Below are 24,576 nucleotides of genomic sequence, written 5' to 3'. Positions count from 1 at the left end.
TAAAATGTGAATATGTTCTGGAAAATGAAGTCAGGATTCAGCCTACTGTCTGAAATAAATAGTCTAATTTGCTGAAATGGTGTAAAGTTCATGTGCTGAAGGTTTCTGTGCTTTTTCCACTTGGCAGACTGCAAAGAGCCGCATCGTTTTCTCTCAGAAGTCTTTGGCATACATTGTAGCCTTCCTAGTGGTCCATATGCTTTTATTTTCTGCCACTTGACTGCCATAACTTATCTATGTCAGCATGCCCACTGGCCTCAGAAGAAGATTGGGCAGGCCTAGGATTCTTCAAATAAACTTTTGTCCTTAAAAATATCACAATATTTTCAGGCAGGTTTGGGACTTTCTGTGTTTTGAGATAATATGTAGCTCACTAGAGTGCTTACTATGTTTTTGGGGGACCTGGGACCTCTTGGTAAGGGGAATGGATCCTTCTCCTGTGGTCTATCTTTACTGTATTTTGGCAATTGAAACGGATAATGCCATGGGATATCGTCATGCCTTGGGATATTTCATTTCCTCCAGTTTCTGGTTACCTCTGTGCTAAGAGTTCAATCAGTGCCAAGGTCTGCATGTTGGCATAGAAGTTTGTCATCCTCTACTGAAAATTTGAGACTGATCCTTGGAACTGATACTTTGGTCCTTGGCCCAAAGACATGTTGGTTGCAGTTCTGGTGTTAGGCTGATCCTGGAGCCAGTTGCAGATTGGATGCAGCAACCCACTCCTTAACACCATATGGGTTCAGTGGTAGGGTGTCCCACTGAACCAGCTGACTACTGGAACTATTTTATTTACTGCTACAAATATCAACTTTTGGTGTTTTTATTATTTTTTTCTTCCCTGCCTGCGGGTAGCAACTCTGGACAAGGTCCTAGGTACTGTTTCCTGCTGATGCCTTGGCACACTGTGATCCATCTCTTCACGCTGGGATTTTGGCTTGATGCTTGGAGCAGGTTTCTGCAAACCTTGTTACTAGTGCTTGAGCCTAGTTCAGCTCTGTCTCCTCTTGGGTCAGAACTTCAATATTTAAGCCTCTCAGTAAGCAGGCACTTTCCATCTGCCTTAGAGGCTTGGAATGAAAACCTGAACGTTTTTTAAATCTTAAAGCTTGTCTTTGCCAAGATGGAAAAAATCCAAAATGTATTGGGAAGAAGGAGGGTAGAAGGGGGAGAAGATAGGAGTGGTTCCAGCTCTTTCGTGTGACATCAGCAGTCTCTCCTTTTGCTTACAAAACAAATGGACAGGGCTACTGAAAGTGGAAAGCAGCGTCACTGAACACTTCATTTTAGGCGGAAAAACAGCTCCTAGAGCTATATATTATTGCTAAGCCATTAGCAAATATGTCAGTTACTGTTCCAAGTAATAAAAGACCAGATTTAATCACTATCACTTTGTTGCAGAATCAGCTTCCAAATAGAAAATTATTTCAATGTGGTACAAAGGAGATTTTCAGTATGAGAGACAGATTTCTTTCAGTGTTGATGGATTAGAGAAATAAGGCAGCAGAATCACAAAGTTTCTCTGCTCAGGTCCAGAGATAATATAGAGATCTGCAGAAACCCCAGCCTAAATACCCATTTTGTGAAATAGTAAGGTTGATGTGCCTGGTGGTGGTTGGAACCAATTAGCAGCTGTATGTTGCAGTTCAGACTGTTCAAGCTAGGTTGCATGGACCTTGGCCTTGAAGCTGTGGAGGTGGATGTGTTGCATGATATTTTGCAAATAGGTTTGTCAACCCGGATTCTTCTAAAAATGTACAAAAAATTTTCTATACCGTGGGCTTGTGGATTTTACATGGTGAATGTTCAGCACTTGTTGAAGATCAGGATCACTTGAAAAGATACAGCTTTGAGTTAACAATCTGTAGTCACTTTAAGAACCATATGCCACTATATTGTCTGCTGGAGCTTTAAATCCGAACATATTTCCAAAACGTAAGTAGATTTGTTGTTTCTAAGTGCAGTGGGGTTTTTTTGGCTTTTAAAGTGAGCTTATTTAATGTTAGGAGTAATATTTGTTCACAGCTATGAATCTGCTGCATGGCAGAGTAATTACATTAAAAGATCTCCTTGTACACAGTGCTTTTCATTTTCTCAATTTCTATCAAAAGCATCTCTGTGCTGGCCCAAAGGGACTTCTGTAATAGAGTCTTTAATTCATAGTTGGATTGCACAGGGCTGAAACAAACACTGGTTTATCCAAAGCAAAATGATGTATTTTGCTTCAGGCATGTACACTGATGGCCCATGTCTGAAACTGAGGTTTCTGCTCTCGCTTTTGTTTTATTTCCTATTGTTGTGTCAGAAATGAAGGCTGTTAAAAGTGTCTCCTTCTCCCCGTAGCTTCTGAGATTGTTTATTTTTAACTTCTGCTTAAGGAGTTAAGCAGTAAGCTTAACTTAAGCTTAAGGAGTAAGCCTTGAGATTTGGAGAGAGTGTGCAAAATTAGCTTATTAATCGACTGTGACAGTTTCTGTGTGCATTTTCCTTGGAGACAGTAAGTCTCTGAAAGGATCACTAAATAAATCCAGTTTAGAGCTACATAAAAAGGTTGTCTAGATCTTTCATAACAAAAATAGCATTGTACTGTTATTTGTACCTTTGTGAAGCAGTGCAAGGAAGCTGTGATTGCAACTCCTGGGCATGGTGATATCTGTCAGCTTTAACTGTTTTGCCAGGACTGGCAATTGTATAAGAAAGGCCAGAAAGTGAGACAGATTCACTGTGCCACGTGTTTGGGCATTACCCATAAATTAGGGAACTGGGAAGTTGTGAGTGGCACAAAGGACCTAAGTCAACTCTGTTAGTTTCTCTTGCTGAGTCAAAATAGCTCTAAAAGTATTCCTGTCAGAAGTGAGGAGGAAAAGGAAGGAATCAGGATCTGTTATTAATGCCAATTTGAATATTATATTTTTTTTCCTACCAGAAACATGGTGATACAATATGCCCTTCCGATTCCCATACCTAAAATTTATAGTGATTGCAGTTTTGTAGAATATTTTGTCAGCAATCTTGAAAGATTCTGCTTTATTACATGAAGAACAAGACAAGAGAAAAGGCTGGCTTCCAGCTCTCCAGACAATAAACTTCATATCGACTTTACTAGTATATTTAATATCCAATTTGTAAATCCCTAGGTGGTGGTGAGGTAGTTTCTATGCACTGAGGATCTTAGCTGGACTTCAACCAGTGACTTCCCTGAATCTAGAAACGGTTTGCTTTCCTTGGCAGAGCGGAAGTGAGGAGGAGGGGGAAGCTTTCTTTAAAAGGTCAGGTTTTTGGAACTTTCAGTACACAGCACTGTTTCACTACTGTGTTTATTTTCTATCCCTTATGTCAGTGGTTTCTTTTTTCTTAATAGGACCAATAACAAAATATCAGTTTACCAGCAAATCAGTTTAACAATACATATAATATTAATTAGTGTTGATAGCTTAAATCTTTTCCACTGAAATGGGTATGAAAGCAGGGTACCTGGTACACAGTGTCAGTGTGCTCCTGAGAAATAAAATTGTCCAAAGCAGTGGGAGATGGAATTTACAACTAAATAATGTCCTGTGAAATGTTTACAACACTTTGTCCATACACAGCCTAGTCTTGCTTAGGAGATACTTGCTGATGTTAGTGGAGGTTTACTGAAGTTTGGGCTAAAGCCTGTGTTTTTCTCACTCTCTCCAGAGACGCCTGCACCTCCTTCTCCATTACTAGACTGGATTCTCAGATTCACAGACAAGCAATAGCACGTAGGTGAAATCAGAGGCGACACTTTAGTAGTTTAGAGGTAAGAGTCCCTCCGGAAACAAAATGTTTAATTAATGAAGCTTAAAGGAAAACAAGCAGCTAATGGAATACATCTCAAGGAATATCAGCTAGCAGAAAAAGGAATACATATCCATGTCTGGTGTGCTTGATGTCTTGCTTATTTACTGCCTGTTTAATGTGAGTCTTCAGTCAACTGTTTTATACTCCCTCATTTACAGTTTAAGTGCTCTTTGGTAGCACATTATATTACCCAAGTGATTTCTGACTTCTCTCTTCCCAAAAGCCTTTATAATGGTGTCTTGGCACAGGTAATCTGTAAGGTGCTTTCTTAGAAAGGTTTTGGTTTTGCCAAACTGGAGAGTCAGGTTGGTACTCCTTTGGAATTCAAGCTCTGTTTGGCTTTTTTTCTTTTATGTAAGATGGTAACTTGTAAGGTTAATCTGAAGATGTACAGTTGCCAATCTCAGCTTCATAAACTAAACTTTCAGACAAGTGAAATGGTGTGTATATACTGCTCACTGTTTCCTCCAGTCTGGGAAGTTATTGGTGCAGACTTTCATCTCTTTATAGAGTAACCTGTGTGCGTAGGGCAAAGTCAGTGTTTCTCACAAGCCTGCTGGAAAGACAAGTTCTGATGAAGTGGAGGCAGCCCTTTTTAGTAACAGTAAATTATCTAAGTGTCGTGCCTTGTGACAACTTTTACAGTGAAGCAGACCTCCCAGAGTGCAAGAGGAAATTTCCTCTTCATGCTGTGAACTGTACTAGAAAATGTGCAAGGCCTTGAAATTGTGAGCCATCCTGTATGTAATGTAAGCTTAACATCTGAGTTGGATTTGTATGTTGTGCTTCACGGTAGACTTGCTGGGTTCAGACACTGATTATTGTTGTCTCACACATGAAGTCTCTGGGTGCACAGCAGCAGCTGTAATAAATACATTGTTTTTGGTAATATTCTGTGGTTTTGTTCTTCTCATCTGTAAAACCAAGTCTAACTGCTGTGTTGTCTTAAATGCTTTGTAACCACTCTTGGAGCTTGGGCAGCCCATCACCTGCTCTGCTGTAACCTTAGTTGAGCAGTCCTGCATGCCTGCCTATCTACCACATAATAGGGCTTTAGGACTTAATAGGAATATTTAATACAGGGGAAAACACAGGTGCATAACTTCTGCTTCCTTCTTATTTGCATAATAGCAGCCAAGTAATTCAAGTGGAGAATGGTCAGGCAGCCAAGCACAAAAAAAGATAAGAGCACCTCATTTAAGTGTGCTGCCTTAAATGTTTTTGCTTTAGAAGTGTATCTCCCCCCTCTCCCAGAAAAATTAGAGATAAAAAATTGAGCATTTTTGTGTTGGAACGAGCAGGTATTTGCTGGCTCTCCCCATTCCACCTGAACCTGCCTTTGCCAAGTATTTGTGTCCTTCAGCCATTGCTCCAGCCTTATTCCCCTGCTCATCACTTATGTTTCTCAGCTCCTTCTCCTCCCTTCTGCATTTTTCTCCCCAGTGTGACATCTCTCTGTCTAAAGCAGCCATTGTTTTGGTAAAAAAGTGAAGGAGGAATGGGAGCCACAAGGAATCTTCAACCTCTGTTACTGTCTGGATGGATCCCACTGGGTCTGGTGGGAATTGATTCAGTTTAAATTAATTTTAAAAATTATTAATTTAAAATTTAATTTAAAACTGATGCATACAGAGCACTTGAATTAGGTTGCAGGAAAAGCTTGGAGTGGCGATACTTTCGTTTTTGATTGCTATGGTGGGCATGGAGATAATGGGTCTTGTGAAAGAGTTTAAATCAGAGGAGAGTCGTGCTTAATGTTTGGGTAATTGTAATGTGATGGAAGTCAGTAGCAAAAGTTGGACAGATTGTGGGGCCAGCTGTGGAGCTGAAGCAGTTTCTTTAAATACTATCCTCTGTTGTTATTTTGTCCAAAAGCAGATTTTTCATTTGGTTGTTGTAGCAAATTGCATTGCACTGAAAATAGAGGTTCTTGACTTTCATCCATTCCGATGCATCTGTTAGTAAAATGTTAATATCTTGTCATGAAATCAGTTTTGAAACTCATCTCTTCTTGGCAAATGGCTAGAAAGTTTTTACTGCTCTGACCCTGACCCAACTGTGCACTGATGGCAACTCTTTTCCAACTCCTGGAAGTGCCTTGGGAGCTCCCCTTCCCTGTGGAAAGCACTGCTGACAAACAAGGAAAATGGTGTGTGCAAGCAAGGGGATGAGGGAATGCAGTGGATGTTGGGCTGGTGCTGTGTGGCTCCTGCTAAGTGACAGCAGCTCTGTATATCTCACTTTCCCCAGTGAGAAATGGAGGACTCAACTGTGACACAAAGAGTAAAAGGAGTTAAGAGGTGGATGTTATTTCTCAAAGTTGGGAGAAAGAGTTTTGTCTAGGAACTGTAACTTTGGGGCAGTTTTCACAGTTTGAGGTGGTTGAAATAATTTGGCTATGTAAGACAAAGATTGTAAATGCATAGGGGTATCTTGTTAAATCTACTTTGTTGGCCTATCCAGAGAATGGCCTTTTGACAAGTGTCTTCACTGTCATAAATTGACTTCTCTATTACTGATAATATTCCAGTTCAGAGTTCTGCTTTGTTTCCAGAAATGTAGTTGAATGCAACAGAGTGGTTAACAATTACAGGTGCTTTATTTTCTTTATACTAAATTAAAGTTCTTTTGTGCCCAGCAAAGGTAAATATTGTAATACCTGTCTTACATAGCTGGTCAGGTGTTCTTGCTGAACATCTGCACATTCAGTTCTGCATCTCAGCTCCTTTTCTGTAACCACTTATAAAAAAAAAAAAACAAAATTAGTGAGATTAGTCCCAACAACCTCTAGAAAGGTCTTTATTAAACAGGAAAAATTCAGTTCTGCATCTAACTTGAAAACCACCAGTATGGATGTGGCAGGTGATTCCCTTAGCTCCCAAAGGTAACAGATGGCTTGGAGAGGGTATTCCTGCCAGGTAGGCATTAGCCAGGTGTTAGCCGGTTCACTCCATCAGTGCCTGGAAGTGCTGTTTTCCTCTGTGACAGTCATTCTGTAAGATGTTCTAGGTAATTCCTGTTTGCTTATTACAAAATGTTACTCTCTTTGTGTTACTTGTTCATTCTGTATTTTCAGGTCAGCTTCTCAGTAGTTAGTAAAAGGAACAGTTAGATTAGAGCAAGATTAATTTTTTTTTTTTAAAGTTTGTGAATGTTGGATAAGTGACTGAACCATGTTACTAGCAGTTTGACCCATTTGAAATATTGGTGCCAGTGTTATGTCAGATGTGGGCTTCTCAGCACAAGCCAAATCTGCTATAGCTGTGGAAAGTGATCCAGAGAAGTATATAAGCAACTCAAATGTTTGGGTGGCTTTTTTTTTGGGGGGGGGGTTTTTGGGTTTTTTTTTTTTTTAGTTTTTTGTTTGGTTTTTTTGTTTTTTTTTTTTTTTTTTTTGTGGGTTTTTTTTTTGTGGTGTCTTGTTTGTTTGTTTGTGGGTTTTGGGGTTTTTTTGGGGTTTGTTTGTTTGTGGGGTTGTTGTGGTTTTTTGGGGGGATTTTTAAATTTTTTTTTTTCCATGGAGTTTCAGATATCATTTAGTGAGTGTGGTTGTTACAGTTCTTTGTTTGTTTTATTAAACAATTAAATGTATGGTGATAAGGTCATTAGAAAGGTATTTCCTGTATGTTCTAGTTATGTAACCAGCAATCAAAAATCTTGTAGTAGATTTCTCAAATGTTTATATGACCCATTATCTCTTGCTAGACACATCTGTGGTTGCCGTAGTACAAATCCAGCTTGTGTTTTCAGTTTTCTTGGGTGCTTATTTTTGCCTTTTCATTCCAACACAGTATAAGTACTGCAGGTGAGTAGAGAGCTGGGCCCTGAGGTTCACACTTGGACATCTCATTGTACATCACTTTTTCATTTTCCTTTTTTTCCTGTTTCATTTTTTCCTGTTTAAAATTCAGGCAAACTTGGAGATGGATTCAGATAATCATGGTTTAAAGGATTATGGTTTTCACCATGTGGTGGTGCTGCAGTTTGAAGATGCTCTGTGTATTGTTTCAGTAAAATTAAAAGATGGTCCCATGCAGTAAAAATCAGACTTGGTAACAGAGATATATGGCCCTCATTTTATCTTACCCTGGCTCCTTGAGGTAGGTCATCCAGGGACTGCTTCCTTACTTTTCTGATCTTTATTACTATTTTGATGTATGTTAGCTACCCTTGCATTTTTGAACTTCACATCCTCATTGAGGCACGTTAGCTGAAAGAGGCAAGTTTGATTGCAGTGTTAGATCTGTCAGGAAGGGAGGAAGGTCAGAGTATAAGAATTAACAGTGTGATAGCCTCACAAGGCAGACTGCAGAACTGCACTGATGTCTGATGGCAGACTTAGCTGTGGAAGCACTCTGCCTCCTCATCCTTGCAGAGATGACTTGCTGATTAGAAGTGGGTTGACCAAGCTTCTAGCTCACGCAAGTGAACATCAACAAAGGAGTATTTGTCCACATTATTGCAGCTTCTGAATATGGCTTTTTAAGCCATAGAGTCATAGAATCATAGATTAATTTGGGTTGCAAGGGGCCTCTAATGGTCATCTTGTCCAGCCTCCTGCAGTAAGCAGGAACACCACCAGCTAGATCAGGTTGCTCATAAGCTTGTCCTATGCCTCTTGTGGAGTCCCAGGTGGCCTTCCCATGTTTGGCCATGTTGAGCTATGCAAATTGAGTCATCCTAGATTTTCTGACTGGAAACTGAGGCAGGAGAAAACAGAGCAAAAATTTGTGCCATGAGTTCATGACACAGTGAGATGATGAACTTTGTTCTTTCTAGTCTTAGCCTTACACCCTGGTCTCTAAGGTACAATCTTGTACCATAGACTCGCCCTTCTTTTTAAGGCGTGCGTACCTCACATAGGGAACACAAATGCACATCTGATGTGGAACAGTGCTCAAGCAATAGTCCTGCCTCAGCACACAAGTGTATGGCACTTGGAGGTTGAAAATTCAGATGTTTTGAAATAAAAATTACGTGTCTTGAGACGAGGTAGAAACTTTGGGACTGAGTTCTTAGGGCTGCCTCCGCACTGATCCTGGGGCAGGTGTTTGCAAAACACAGCTGCTTTGCAGAAGTCAGGCGAGAATGTGCATTCCAGTCCAGCTTTCTGCTGAACTGGAACATGCAGAGTACTTTTGAAATAATAACAGTATGACTGTTAGATGTTCTTCCCATTATCTCAGTTTGATAAAAAGCATTCTTCAGGTCAACAGGGCTCTCTAAAAGTTAAATTACATTGTTCTGTTTCCAACTGTGACTCTAGTGCTCTCAGGAAAAGCCCACATGCTAGAAGATGTAGAAAAATAAAGGAAATTAAGCCTTAGGGAACAATAACAATGTGAGGGAAAAAAAAAAAAAGAAAGCAATGTAGCTTGTCAAAATAAGAATCAAGGAGCCCTAACCCAAGTTCAATAAGAGCTTTCCTTCTTTATGCTTCCCTAACATCTAACAGTGAAGACAAAAAAGAATGGTACAAGCAAAAGGTGTCTGAACTGGAATTGTGAGAAGGGTGTGTAGAATGGTGGAAGATACTAGGGACTCTTGAAAGGAGGAGGCCAGCTTGGAAGAACCAAGATAGTGTGGAAATGTATGGTTTCTTAGATGAAACTTTGAGCATCATGAAGTTAAGAACTGTATTTATGGAATTAAAACCAGCAATGAACAGTTAATAGTGTTAACAGCAACAGGAGTTTCTGTACCCAAAGAAGTTCCTTTAGAAAAGTATCCCTTCTGTTTTTGCTAAACTGTGCTTGAAAGCATTGCTTCTTTTGAAGGTAAGGATTGTTACTTATTACTACCCTATATGCAGGAAAAGCATTTCTGCAGAAGCAGAAGAGTTAATATAGGAATTGAATTTTAACACAACATATGATGCAGCATGTGTCACCAACCTGGTAATAGTATGTTAAAGGAGACATTCTGTGCTATCTTTGGATATATTGCTTAATTTTTACATATCTCAGATTCCTGTTTGAAAAATAAGAATAGTAACCACCTCCTAGATTTTACTATTTTTACCAGGTTTTTCTGGTTCTGGGTGTTCAGTTTCAAAGGGTTGTACAGCACCATGTACAGTAATAGCCTGCTCTTGCTGTGGGCGTCTAACCACGTGGTGCAAATCATAGTTCAAAATCTCCTCAGCCAGTTAAACATCTGGTGATGAATACAGGTGACTACAGTTAGCATCCGAGTGCATTGTAAAGAAAGAAAGCTGCCTCCTAATAGGGCTTGTACTCCTCAGTCAGTGTGCTGAGGACTGTAGTTTTGGGCAGCACATAAATGTTAGTTATGTGTGAGGTGGAGGGATGCGTAAGTTTATGCTAATAATAAAATACGTTGTGCTCTCATTTTCAAGTGCTGTTGCAATCTTTGTTTGCTATCCTGGTATGTAACTTGTAATTCTTTAGTTTCACCAATTGCCTAATATAGATTCTAGGAAGTATTTTTTTTTTAAATAATATTTAAACAGCAGTTTTTAGGTCTTGGCAAATTAGGTATCCCTCATTAGACATGAGTAGTGTTTGGTGAGTGCTAGAGAATTCCTCTCTGCTCCTCCCAGCTCAGAGAACTCCCTCATCTTGCCTGGCAGGAAGCTGGAACAAATATCTTCGTGGCCTTCATGAATTCCTTAATAGTCACACCCCAAAATTTCTGTCTGTTTGTGTGTGTGTGAACTTCTGCAGAGTGGAATGCCTTGATCTTTTTAGTCTTCTGCTGTGATAGTAAGCTGGAGGAGAATGTACGTGTTGCTGTGGCAGGGAGAGAAAAATCTTCTTTCTTGTAGACTGGGGAGTAACAAATGCTCCTTGCAGTATTCCAGTAAATACAGCATCTTCTTAGCCAGTATGTGGCCTTATTCAGATGAGAACCACATATGTATTAAAATTAATTTCGTACACACTTGTGTTGCTATAAGCTTGCAGTTCTTTACTTACTGTTTTTTAAGGTCAAGCTGACTTTTTAAAAAGCAGTTTGATGCAAATACATGTCTGCAGATGATTGCAGTTTCTTGTGGACAGATTAAGTTGTGTCAGTTACTGATCAATGACATTTTGATACTGTAATGGGCCTGGTTTAAGCCAGTCTTAAGAATATTGGTGTGACCTTTTGTATTGTTTGAACTACCTTGGTATAAATGTGCCTTAAAGTACAGGGGTGCACTTTGCCTGTGTGGGCAAGCCTCCAGAGGAAGGAATTCAGAGCTGGAGTAGTGAGGCAGAGGATGCACATCATGAGGGACAAGTCTCAAAGAAATAACATAGGTATTCATGCAGGAAATCATGGGGTGAACCCTTAACAGTTAAAAAAAAAATGTGGAAGGTCTAACAAGTAGCTCTTCATCCCTGCCTCAGGAAATACTTGCTTAGATGGGGAATGCTTCCAGATTCTGGAGATTTAAAATTAAGGATTTAAATGGTAAGCTCTTTGATTTCTCTAACAATCTTGATTTCTTGATACATAAAGGTTTACCTCAGAATAGCCAGAGCCTATTTCTGCTTTCTCTGTGATTCAAATTTAACAGTGATACCATCTATTATTCTTTATGCAATAATGGTATGTATCTAGTAAGTGTATATAATTGAAACAAGGGAATGCAAAGAGGTTAGAAGTCTGATACAGAGAACACATTTTTTTTGTTTCTGTATTCACTTCGTGCCATGAACTTTAAAAAATGCTTTTAGGGAATTAGGGACATTTGTTGTGAGGGTGAATTGATGTTCATATATTTCTAAAAGTGTTCCCCTAAATAAATATTTGATACATTTCTCAAATATGCCTGAAGAGCAATTTTACTTGATTTTTTTTTCAGGTAAACTTCTCCCAGTGATGTTGCTTCTGTGTCACTTCAACCATGATGTGTTTCATTCCTGATCTTTTATTTGGCCACAAGAATGTTATTGATGTGTTTTCTCAGGGGACATAGGAGAATGGATTTTTTTCATTTAAATAATGATACTTACTAAAAAATTTACATCTTAGTATTCTGCAAGTGGGCCAGAGTTTATTTTGCTGGTGACTGAAGGATGGGAGGAAGACAAAGTTTTCAAGGAAAGATATTCATTTCTTGGAACATAAGATTTAATTGGATAAAAGCCTGTAATCTTTCAGTCACCCACACCCTTCCACAAACTTCAAGTGAAGTTGTCTACAATATCTGGTAAATGGGTTTATTGTGGATTTTGGTATTAATCTCTACAAGAGAAAGGAAGACTTTGGGAATTTAGAATTCTTAACTGCGCACGAGAAAGAAAATTTGATACTCTTATTAGTTATCCATCTTTTACATCTAATTAATAAGAATTAATCCATATGTTGGTCTTTTATTTGTACAGTGCAGCAGATGCGCTTCTGAAACAGCTTCAAACTAATATACTCCTAGATAGCAGCTGTAAAGTGGGCAGAGATTGACCTGATAGAGTTTTGAAGCCTAGGTGCAGGTTTTTAACCCAGCTTAAGGACATTATGGTGTATGTCTGTATACCTACCACATAGAGTTTTTCAGTTTTTGTAGCAACCTTTTGTTTGAAACTTGATACATTATACACTTTTTATTGCAATATTCACACAGAGATAATGGGGAGATGTAATAATCCTTCCCCTTTCAGGTAGATCAGTGCTGATCTTGGGGGCACTGGTTTGCCTTGGAGTGCCTGAGAGTGCTTTCCAAGCAGCATTCAGTACTTCAGACATTAAAAGGAGTAATTTTCCCAGTAAAGCCACTTCAGTGAAGGATTTAGGAAGTCTGCTTCCTTCTTGTGCGTTCAGGGTACACTGGAGTGAATGCAGATGGAGAAGGGCTTTAGATGAGGCTGAGAGACTTGTAGGAACCATTTTAAAGAATCACATGCTTGTTTAGAGTTGCCCAGTGTTCAGTGCTTTTGTCCATCTGATGTGAGTTTCCTGTTTTTAATGACTGTTTGAATTCTAGGATGCTATGTTCAAAGCTATCAAGTAATTTTTAGTGTGTGGCATCCTTTCCTGTGATTTTTTTTTTTCTTTTGCAAGTTTTTGTGAAAGCAAAATGGGTTTTTCTTTTTGTGCTTTGTACTTAAGGATACAGAATCTATACTGACTCTGGCACACCAAGCAGCCTATGTATGCAGTAATTATTATGGTTAGTTGCTAGCTGAAGAATAAAGTATTAAATATGTTGAAGTTTATATTGGTATATTGTGAAAATCCGGTATGCTTATGTAAACGTGATCTTGGCCATAATTCTAGAGCTATAAAATGAGCACTTAGATTACTCCAGATACGTACTTCGAAATGTGTGTTACTAAAAGTCACCTTTTGGTAAACTACTATTATGTCAGACATCTGCAGTAGTAATGATTTTTGAATAGTGGTTCAAATGTAAAAGCAGAACAGGCAATAGACAGATCAGCTACAATATGGTGAGGGCTGTCTCCTAGTATTTACACAACACTGAACAACAATGAACCCAAATGAACCCAAAGTCTGTGGCAATAATTAATAGTAATAATTGTACTTTCCTCCCCCCCCAGGCCACTGGCAAGTGTGGGAAAAGAATTGAAGGATAACTTTTTGAAGGTCCTGGCAGAAAGAGAGGAAGGCAATCGTACTGGAAAAATTTCTGTGAGTACTTGTGTGATCACAATCTTTACAGCTTAAAAATTAATCTGAATATGAAAAGGAGAGATTTCTTGAAACCTAGAAATTGGTTTTGGTTTTATTTTAAATCAGCAAAGCAAATGAAAGTGCTGATTAGAAGTCTACAAAAGGCAACTGGTGAGCAGAAGGATACAAGAGGAAAAAAGTGTCTTCTGATGTCGTAAGAAGACATTCATTCCTGCCTTGCAAAATACATTCCCATGTGTGCTTTACACAAAGGAAGAAGCATCCCTTTTGTTGGAAAAATCTTTAAAAAAAATATTAACATGGGTGCTATTGGAGTTTCCCTGCTAGGTGTCACTGGAGTGCTGGGCATGTTGGGTCTGAGATAGGCAAGTGTTGTGAATCTGGCTGTGTGCCTCTGCCCCAGGCAGCTTGTACAGGTTATTTCTTAGCAGAGCTGTCTGTGTGCTGGTCTTGACAGTGCTTTACTCCACCAGGATAATGCTGGCAGAGGCCACCTTGGAGTCTCTGCTGCTTTGTCTCCCCCACATTCAGGTAGGTATGCTCAGGGGACAGCATTGCTGATGTTTAAACTGCTGGTAGATCAATATTCTTCAGTTTGAAGGGAGGATGTCTTGTGCCCTTGTTTTTTTAATAGCTTGAGTTTTGCACAAATAAGAATCTATGTTCATGTGGTGTACAAGGAGGGAAGTTTTGAGTTTCACAATTAAAGTTTAATCTGCTTCAATTTAAAATATGTAATACAACTGAAAATGAGCCTTGAATTGTCACCTTGGTCATAGTACTGCATTTATATATAATAGTCGTGTATCTTGCCGCCTTTATTGGGTAACAGGAGCTAGTATTTCTGTCTGAGATTGCCTCTTATGTTAAAGGAAAATAGTTAAAAGTAACTGAGAAGTTACTGTGCTGGGCATTATGGAACTCAGAAGTCATTGTCATCTTGTTTCCTGGTTCTGCTTGCATAGGATGTTATTCAGATATACACTATGAAATTTTTTTCTTTCTTTCAATGCTTGTAATTGAAGTCAAAGCATAATTACCCCCCTTCTGTAATTCTAGAATCCATATTAATTCTTTTATGGCTAGCTAGTTAATATATAGAATTTGCAGAGGAAATGCTGCCTGAAGTATGGTTCCACAACATGTGTGAAGAAGCTTTTTCACAAAGCTTCAAACACCTTGTGGTTTCAGCTGACTGACAGATACCCTGGGAACTGTGCTTCTTGGGATATTGAGGGTTTTGTACAGGCAAAACAGGACACAAAAGCTTAAATTTATGGCAGAAATGAGATAGGATGGAATGATGCCATGATGAAACCATGTCTTGGCAATGGAACCACTCTATGAGTTATTCCACATATTTACCATAATGTTTAATAATAATAACAACAAATAAAACCAACAATCCTACTACTACTACTAATAATGATAAAGCTGCTGTTAAAAATTGCTAATTATAACGCTTGACACTTGGAGTTCCCTTTCTAGCTGTAGTTTTCAGAGCATCCTATACAGGAAATGTAATTCCTTCATTTTACAGACGGGGGCATTACTTGAGCTAGGCAGAGCAGAGCAGTGTCGGTACTGAAAGGTGTTCTGGCGCTGTGTGAAGGCAGCAGGGCTTAGCACAGCACGTGGGACTGCCTGAGACATACTTATGAGTTGGTTCCTGTCCCCTCACTGTATTGCTGAGCCTGGGGTGCGAGATCTTTCGAGGTCCCTTCCAACCCCAAGGATTCTATGATTCTATAAAACGTGCCCTCTGTTACCATGGAGGGCTCAGGAGGGAAGAGTAGAGGTCAGGAATAGGCTTCTCAGTCATGTGGACACAGTGCAGTATCAATCACTGGGCACCTGAAACTGGATCAGTGCAGTCTTTCAGTGCTCTCCTTGGCGAGTTACATGTGGGTCTCTAAAAACCAAAGGTAGATAAGTTATGGCCTAGCCTCTAAAATTAAAATAAAAAATAAACAGTAAGCATCCCATCAAACTGAAGACATCTGTTCTCAGTTCCCATGTTCTCAGGCCTCCTGCAGTGATACAATTTCTAGGCCCCCAAAACAGCCTCTGGTTATATATCAAAAGTTTTTGGAACAGTGAGTGTTTTTACAAGCTCTTCAGTACATACCTAGATGTAATAAGTATACCAAGTGTGCAATTTCAGCATCTGCTCTGACTTCCCTGCTGTTGGTTGGTTTATAGGAAACTCTATAATGTTTTCCTAATACAGTTCAGTGTGAGAATGCATTTCAAATAGTGATTTGGAACATAATTCTGTTGACTGCAATCATAAATGTGCACAAATGACTATTTTTTTCTTAAAGTGTTGTGTATGTAATGAGCCAAGAGAGAGAAGGTATTGCCTTATGAAACCATGTGACAGCATCTTCAGGGTGAGGTTATCTGCTGTTCAGCACAGCAGGAGTTAATGCTGCTTGATGAGGTTACCTGCTTTGCAGCTGGACTTCAGGGTTACTGCAGAACTGAGAGAAGGATCTAAAAGTCTTTTCAGAAGCTGAATGACTTTGATCTTGACAAAGCTTTTTACAGTACTTTGCTCTAGTTTTGTCCACATCAAGGCTCAGCCCTTTATCTAGGAGTTAGCAGCTCTTCTTTGGCATGTCAGAGCGACATGGATTGAATTATACATCTGGGAGATGTAGCGACCAGTGCCAGTGCACTCGCCTGATGTTGCTGGCAGGAGCTCTGCTGGTATGTCTGGACCCTTAGAAATCACTCTCTTCCCCAAGATGATTTCCTGTTTGTCTTTTCTGGCTATACAGCCAGACTGTCTTATTTGTACAAAAAACAAAACCACAAGAAAACCTACATCAAAACTAAACAAAGCAATAAAAAAGCAGGGTAAAATGTCTCCTTTTCTCAGAGACAGTGAAAGGAGAAGGATTAAAAAACACCCAGTCTTGAAAACTACACTTTACTGTGCCCGGAAAAAAAAGAAATCTCTCTCAGGCGTGCTTGTTGAGTCTTAGTGGTTTGATTAGCTGAGCTTCCTGGTTTCTCTGAAACTTTCTTTTCATATTAGCTTTTGAAGGTCATTTCTTTGCCAAGCTGATCTGGGAAGTTAGCTCTCTAAAATGAGCCTGTTGTGGCAGAAGTGTTGCATGTATTTTCTTATTAACCATCTCCATTCAAAAACTTGGTCCAGAAAGGTTTATGTGAGAAATAAGATGGATGAAGTAGAAGATTAGTTTTAAAAAATGAGTCATGGCTGCAGGGTAATTTAACAGTGGGCTACTGATGGGTTTAGGTAGTTCTGCTGAATTGTATATGTTCTCATACATGAAAACTCACCTGAAATCCAGTGCAAGCCTTACTACCAGATGAACTCTGCAGGCAGACAGGTCTCTACTTCTTTACACAGGTGTATGTTTACCCTATCTAGCCCTCGCCTATACTCTGGAATACATTAAGTATTCCTTGTTTATTCAAGGTGATAAAGTACTCCATGGATATCATAATTTATGTTTATGAAAGCCTTAAGAAATTATGCAATAGTAGGGAACTCCTTTTTGTTGCAGAGCAAGTCTCATGGTTGCTGAGTGAATATCTTGAGACTGATCTCTTGGGAGACATTTGGGGCGATGGGGCAGAGAGAAAGACTACAGCTGCACTGGCTGAAGGCATAGGTTTCCTATAAGCTTGGATTTGGATTTTATGTTGATCAAAACAAGTTATAGTTACATTGTTGTGGGCATCAGGGCCAGCATCAGCATTGGTTAGGCACTTCAAATAATTAGGTGGGATTTGTTCATGGAAACTGGAGACAGGAGTAAGGTGAAGATTCATCATTCTTCTCCCTGTTACACTGACTTGGGGGGTGTGGGTGTAAATTTTTTGTCTTTTTTTTTTTTTTTTTTTTTTTTTAAACAAACATACTCTTGATGTTCCTGTTCTCATTACAAGCAGGAGGTCATGTCTAAATCCATGCCTATTAGAATTTATTCACTTTTTTCATCATTGAGTACAGGCTGTGAAAGCAGTTAGATGGCTGGGCCTTCTTGTGTTTGAAATGTATCACTGAAGCTGTATAAAAGCACTGGTTTTAGCTATTCCCTCCAGAGCCATTCAAAGCAACCTTTGTAGATGTCTCAGAAAAACATGTGAATTATGCACATTCTAGTATCCCCCTTTCCTCTGCTGAAAACTCAATTAAGCATGTGTTACATTTGACCAACAGTATTGTGCTGACATGATTTTTTTTCCCTTTACTGCTTCCCAACATGTATGAAGGGTTTCTTCTCAATAAAAAGAGGGCATTATAGAAATGTGTATTTCCAGTTAACTGAACCCATGCTAGATTGTTTAATAAATTACCATGGAAATTGCATGAGTTGTTCAAGTAATCATAACTTAATTTCAAGCAAATCACTTCTGCTCTTGAAATGCAAAATATATATCAAATTGCATCTCATTGGAAAGAATGTAGTATGAAAGAAGTGAGGCTGTCTTTCCTGGATGTAGATGTAGTCTTTTTATTTCATCTCTTCAAGATGTAGTATGCATTTCTCCCATATTAAAAGTGGGTAGGAATGTGTGGAAATGATGTTACCTGTTTTGACTTCTTGTGCAGATGGCAAATGGGACCTTTTTTCTTTACATTTTATTTCCAGGAATTGTAGGCATGGTTGTCTGCTGCTGTTTGTGTACTATATGCTGATGCATATTTGGCAACAGATGTAAAAGCATAGTATAAAAGTAAAAAGTATAAAAGCACTTGAAACACTTGGAAATGGGGCTGTTGGATTCAGCATGCTGTGAACCTCAAAAACAGCTGGCCGTATATTTATGATGTGGTTTCATTTCATTTATTTTGCTTGTAGGTTCATGAAGTCCTGGCAACAGAAAGGAGATAAAGCTAGCAAAGTTATGTAAAATGTCATGCAGCATGCTAAGGCAGCTTTTAAGTTCTGTATTGTTTTTCAAATCTGTTCTGGATTCTTGAATTAATATAATTTTTTACACCAAAAATTCCTTCTCCATAAGTCATTGGTGCAGTGTCATGGAAAAATCATTCTAAGTTAATTGTAATATGTGGATTGTAGGTCATCGCAAATGCCTAAAAATTACATGTTTAGATATAGGGTATTTTGCAGTGGGAAGCTGCAAAACTGATACTCTATGTAGAAAAACGTGGAAGAAGAGGAGAAATATGCAGCATCTTTTATATCTTCATTTTTTCCCCTCTAAATTATCAAAAGCGAAGTAAATGTTAGGAGAGCTGGGTAAATTTTGTAGAATACATGAATTGTTTAATTTTAACAGCTGTGAATAAGTGCATTTGCTGTGGCAAATGGCTGTGTTTCATGTAAGCTGACAGCAGGCATGTGGCATGTTACTTGAATGGTTTTAGCTGTCATCAGAAGACCTCAAGGTCACTTCAAATTCCTATGAAAATGCATAATTTTATTAACTGCTATTAATTCCAGGACAGCTAAGCTCCCTTTAAAGACCTTGTATTTGGTTTTTATTTGTATCACCAGGAGTTTTGGGTTCCTTATAAAGGCAGCTTGAGAGGGACTGATGTGTGATTGCATACACATATGTGAGGCTGTGTCTACATTAGCATGTGAGTTGGGGTGAGGAGAGGGATTTTGAAACAATTTTGTCAGTGAGCTCCACTTCTCACATATGGGTCTTGCATTGCAGAGCACTCTTGGGAGGCACTTAGTGTATTTAATTGGACAAAAGAGACATTAAACAAGAAGCTGTTCTTCAGGGGCACCACCCTCTTACAGACAGTTAGTTCCTGTGACAGTTCTTGACCCCCTGAGACAGGGGGTCCCTGAGTGTTTCAATCCTGCAAACCCTGCTTTTCTTGTTGCATGGCTTTCCAGTGCAAAGGCAGCCTGGGGTCTCTCCTGAATAGGACCTAAATGAGTACCAGACTTTTCCTTTTTTAGTACATATCTCAAATACAGCCAACCCAGTAAAGAATACTTACCTTAGTGGGGAAATAGGTGGCATTACCAATGCAATTATAGATACATAGAGCAAATATACTTTGCAGTTCAGCTTACTGTGTTGGTGACAGTGAGATGTGTTAAGTTCTAGCTCATGCAAAGGAAAACCTCTGTTGAGGCCTATCAGCTTGAAAGAATAAAATTCTCAGTCAGGAACAGAACTCCTTGAAGTGAGTAATGCTTTGCTGAGTCACTGAAGACCATCACTAAAACAGTCAATCACAGATAATAAATCTATTTTTAGATTTCCTAAGCTAGCCATAGTTGGCCAGTTCAGGGTGCAGTCATGAATATAATTTAACAAATCATAGAAGAAATACATCTTTGGCTTTTCAGGAATTTCAGAGTTGTATAAAGGAGTTGCTGCTGGGGAAGAATTTGTCATGTGTTCATTCACAGTAATCTCAAACTGTGAAGTTAAAAAAAAAAAAAGAGGAGAGATAACAATGTAAAGATAAGTGACTATATAAATGCTTTAGCTAGAAATAATGTTTTTATAGACTCAACATACTCCAGGTTAACTCACTGACAAAAATACACATGGGGAAAAAAAAGAACTAAATGTTTTTCTCTTACTAATGGAAGAACTCTTAAGTGTTTGTCAGACTTTAAGCAGACTCCTGTGGGACTCGCCTCTTCTCCATCACTTTGGAACATGAATTGGTGAATTTTGGGATGAGGTCTTCCCTCTAGTGAAGACCTTGAGAACTGGTTACAGGAGTTTGTTGTTGGACGTTCTCTAGGTGTATGGAAAACAAGCCAAATCTGCCATGTCCTTTGTGGCCTGTCCCTAGGTGGGGAAAGGCTGTCTATAATTTCCTCTTTCCTTGGGAAAGGCAGGTGAGCTTCAGTCCTACCTTTTCTGGGAAAAGCAACAGTGCTTGGAGGTAGTGGCTTGCTGAGCAATGCCTTTAGGGTCTCTCTCCTCCAGCTGACCAGGTCTTTTAGACTTTACAATTTTTATTCCCTAGAGTTTGTGTTCTGAAAGCTCAAGTGGCTGTGAAGCAAATCAAATGTGTGATCTGCACTCCATGGTCATCCCAGGGTTTGCTCCTATCTGGGGGCTGGAGGGATTTTGGCGAGTGTGATGGCTCTGGGGTGAAAATTGTCATCTGACATCATGACAGCTCTGACCTCTTCCCACAGTGAGGAACAGCAGTATGGCTACCACAGGATGGACCAGTGACATTTTCTGTCTTATGCACTGAAATGTCCTTCAAGTGGCTGGTCTGTCTTGTTTTTAAAGCAAACTTTTTTGGTCTCTGACACTGATTTGCTCACAAATTTGTTTCTCTCCCCTGGTTTTGCTTTCTGTGGTGGCCCTCTACTTATTAAGTATTCTGAAAAAAAGGCTATTTCTAAAGTCAGAGAATACCAGCTTGAAAATTTTTCAGATTGTAGAACAGCATGATTACCTGAAGGATGACTCTGGGGTATTTCTTTATCTTATATAAGATCTCTGGGATATTTTTCTGTAGGATCCTGTTGATCTGTAGTACAAAGCAGAGAACATGTACTAGCTGACTGCCCACTATTTCTGTTGATGTTGTGCTTTGTCTGCTTGGAGACAGAGGATCAAGTCATGGCCCTGTAGAATTCAGTGGCTATTTTGACACCACTGAGCTAAATGGAGACAGAACCCAATCTCCCTGTATGTGTACTACTGTGTTTTAGAATTCCTTGAGACACCGCTCTTGTGTGGAAAAAAATTCTTCAGTAAAAGTAAAGGTGGTTTTGGGTTCCACATTGATCTTGGTGTTTCTCTGCTGCTGTCAGCTGGGTTCTCCCAGCTGAATTCCACCTTTAGTTTGTCTCACACCATCAGCACTAGTTTTTTACAGGAGTAATTGTAATCCCACTGGGTGTAACAGAAGTGAAAACTAGTTACAAGCAAGATCCCAATTGGAAGTGGTACATTGCTCTAGAGATACTGCTCTGCTCCTGGACATGCACAAAGCAAGCCTTTGTCACACACTCTGTTATTAATAAACAAGAAATGTAATTTAACTAGAAAACTCAGTTCTTCAATAGTGTGTGCATTTTTAAAGAACTTTTCAGTGTTAGTTCATTATATATTATTTCAGGTTATATGTGTTTTATAATGTTAGTTCAAGGCAAATTAGCAGTGTAGTAAAAAGTTATCTTGTTAAGCTCAATGAAGTATGATGGTACCAATAGAAAAATGGTGATATTAAAAAAAAAAACAAACTATCTTTTTTGGCCACCAACTTAGAAAAATCATTATGTATTTACTAATATTTTCAGCTCTTGAACCTTTACAACAGGAGTATGTCTCCTCTCCTAGTTACATAAAATAAATGCCAACCATCTGGCTGCCTAAATGTAACCAAACAGAATGCCTTTCACACTATAAATTATTACTTCTAAAGGAAGCAATGGGGAAAGGCTGAAAGAGCTGATGCATGAAAACCTTTAGTGGAAATGAATGAAATAAACAGCTATTCTGTCAACAGATTATTTCATTTTCTCAAAATAACTAATGGTCTCATAAGTGACACTCAGTGAAAACCAGCTGAAGGAAAGGCATTCAAATCAGTGCTGAAAGGATCATAACAAGGCAGCTGGAATGAGAATAAATGGGCTTGAAGGGGGTATGGTATGTTACACACAGTATTCCCAAATATTTCCCTCCTTAGCATCTGAGTGACATTCCTGTTAGTATGAACTTGTTAGTGTTGCATTTTGGCAAAGTGATTCACTGTGACTCAGTGTTTCCCAGGAGAGGCACCCGCTACCATGACAGGGCATCAGCCACTCATCATATGAGCAGATGTACCCAGTGACCTACTAGTTCAGACCACTACAGAATTAGTACAGCATATGCTGTCATTATGACTTAAGCCTTATTAATGGTAGAGTAATGTTACCATAACACTTGCATAAAGTATGCCTACAGGTCCATGTTTTGTATATGTGAAAAGCAGTTGAGGTGAACTACTTGTGCATAGGTTGATACCCTCCATGGATGACAAAGACAACATACGTTGTTTTTATCTCATAGGAACTTGACATGTAGTAACACTGCAATAAATGGGATATGTTCCATTTCCTGTGGACATCACACTGATGCACTGAAATGGAACATGTTAAAAATTACATTCTACACTTGAGAAATTACTTGGATTACGGGAGCAACATGTCATACAATAGCTGACCTCCCTACCTAGCCAAAATCTTAGTGCAGGGATGATTCCTGGCAGAGGCTGTTTCAGTGTGGCAGAGCTGCTTTTCTAGCAGATTTGCTAACCGAAGGTTTTACAGCCGCTGAATAACTTGTCAGCAGCATTTTCTAGCTTGCTGGCTATATTCAAAGAGCTTTGGCCTGCCATGGTGCATGGTTGATTCCACCACTCTGCTCTGAAGGAGACTCCTGTACCTGGGCCCACTCTGGGGGTTGCAGTCATGGGTGTCCATGGGATGTGCTGGCTTTGAGGGGAAGTGTGGATATGTCTTCCATGAAGTCTGCTTTCTGTGTCGATTTTTCTTGAAAATGGTAACTCTTATTAAGGTTGAAGATTCTCTCCGGCAGGCTGAATGCTTTTGTGTGAAAACGGGATGCTCTTCCTTCAATATGAGACAGTATCAAGTACATATCTCAAAACCAATAAAAACCAAGGGCGAGACAGATATTAGCATTTGTGGGTATTTTAGAAGTTTATTTTGATCTGTGTTTGTTTTGAAGTAAAATTTGTGTTGCTTGTGGATAAATAGTGCTATATTATTGTGTTAGATGGAAACATCTTTGTTAAGTTACAGATTTCATTCCAGCTGTCTGAAGCTTGCTTAAACTGTCTTTTTGCTAGATAGCAGAGCCTGTTTGTTCACCACTGTGTAAGTTTTGAACAGCTGCTCTGGAGGGAAAAAAAAAGAAGGGAAAGGGGGGAAGAGTATACTGTTAACATCTTCAGTCTGGTGTCTTCTATCTGGGAAAAAATTTCCACTGTGAGCAGAAAAATCACAGAACTACAGAGTGTAAAGAGCTGTCTGGGAGAAAGGTAAGATTTTACAGTTTAGTGGTAACCACTTGTAAATATCTGTTTGTACTAAAAAAGGCATTGCAGAACACACACAGAAATCTTTTTTCCCTAAGTATTGCACAGTTTGAAGAGATCATAGTAACTTTTGACCAGCATCCTCTATAAGGAGAGGGGGACACATTTTGCCCTATAAGAGGAAATTCTGCGCTGTGCTGTAAGCATTTCGCAGCAGTGCTGGGGACAAGTTTCTGTTCAGATGTTGTGATCATTAGGGCTAGGGTGCAGTGCTTCGGTAATGGATATTGACAATATACGAGAAACTCTACCCTAATTTGCTCTCACAGAGCCTATAGACTGTTTCTTAAATAAATGTAGTGCTCTCATGCTTAATTGCTTTATTATTGCCTATTTTTATGATGTGCAGTCAGCATTGTTGTTCTAATAAACTTTACTGGTTTGGCTGTCCTTGATCATAAACTGCAATGCACAAAACCAAACACTTAAGAGTCAGATCTGCCTCACTGAAATTCTTCTAAGCATCTGTGTTGGTACATATACTCCTAACAGCTGTGTAAGTGTCCCACAGATGCCAGATAAATACAAGAGAAAACAGGTTTTTAACCTAAAATACACTTAAGTGCCAAAGGTGAAACAGTCCTTCTTCCTCCTCCCTGTCTTGAAAGTAAGTTAAAAGAGATAACCGGATATTGGATCTTTTTTGCTATGCGGGGTGTTTTTGTTGCATAGTTATATATATATGTATACACAAATAGACACATATACATACACAATCCTTGATGTTTAAGTTGCCTATTTGTCACATCATTGAACTGGAAGAGTCTCAATTTATGCTGTGAAAATTCTGTGAGGATTTGCTTTTCTGGAGAATGTATGATAGTGTTTAATGAATATCAGGTGGTGGGCTCGTCAGCTTCTGAGCACTTACAAGGCCTTGAATCTGGTCATTGCAGAAATGGCTCTACCAGAAGAATTACTGTTGGTGATCTTGGTTTAGCCTTTTACATCTTTGTATTTTGTAAATAAAAATTGTTGTTCGGTGTTTCTGATAAAATTTACATGCTTAAAATTAGAGATTAGCCCTTCTCTAGTATTCTGAAATCACCTATGCAAGGAGACAACCGGTTAACTTTTTGTCTGGAACATGATAATGG

The 24,576-nt window shown here is 39.1% G+C and overlaps 1 protein-coding gene across 1 annotated transcript in view; it reads left to right on the top strand.

The window, feature by feature from the left end:
* Positions 1-24,576, top strand: part of CFAP299 (cilia and flagella associated protein 299) — a 171,198-nt gene that overhangs the window by 39,149 nt on the left and 107,473 nt on the right. Inside the window, exon 3 of the mRNA XM_030449918.1 lies at positions 13,332-13,422. Within this exon, the coding sequence (XP_030305778.1) occupies positions 13,332-13,422 (91 nt within the window). The remainder of the gene's footprint in view (positions 1-13,331; positions 13,423-24,576) is intronic.

The sequence above is a fragment of the Calypte anna genome, chromosome 4A (assembly GCF_003957555.1).
Source record: "Calypte anna isolate BGI_N300 chromosome 4A, bCalAnn1_v1.p, whole genome shotgun sequence".
In the NCBI taxonomy this organism is placed as follows: domain Eukaryota; kingdom Metazoa; phylum Chordata; class Aves; order Apodiformes; family Trochilidae; genus Calypte; species Calypte anna.
Note: the sequence above shows the minus strand (reverse complement) of the source record. Positions and strands in the feature narration are given on the sequence as shown.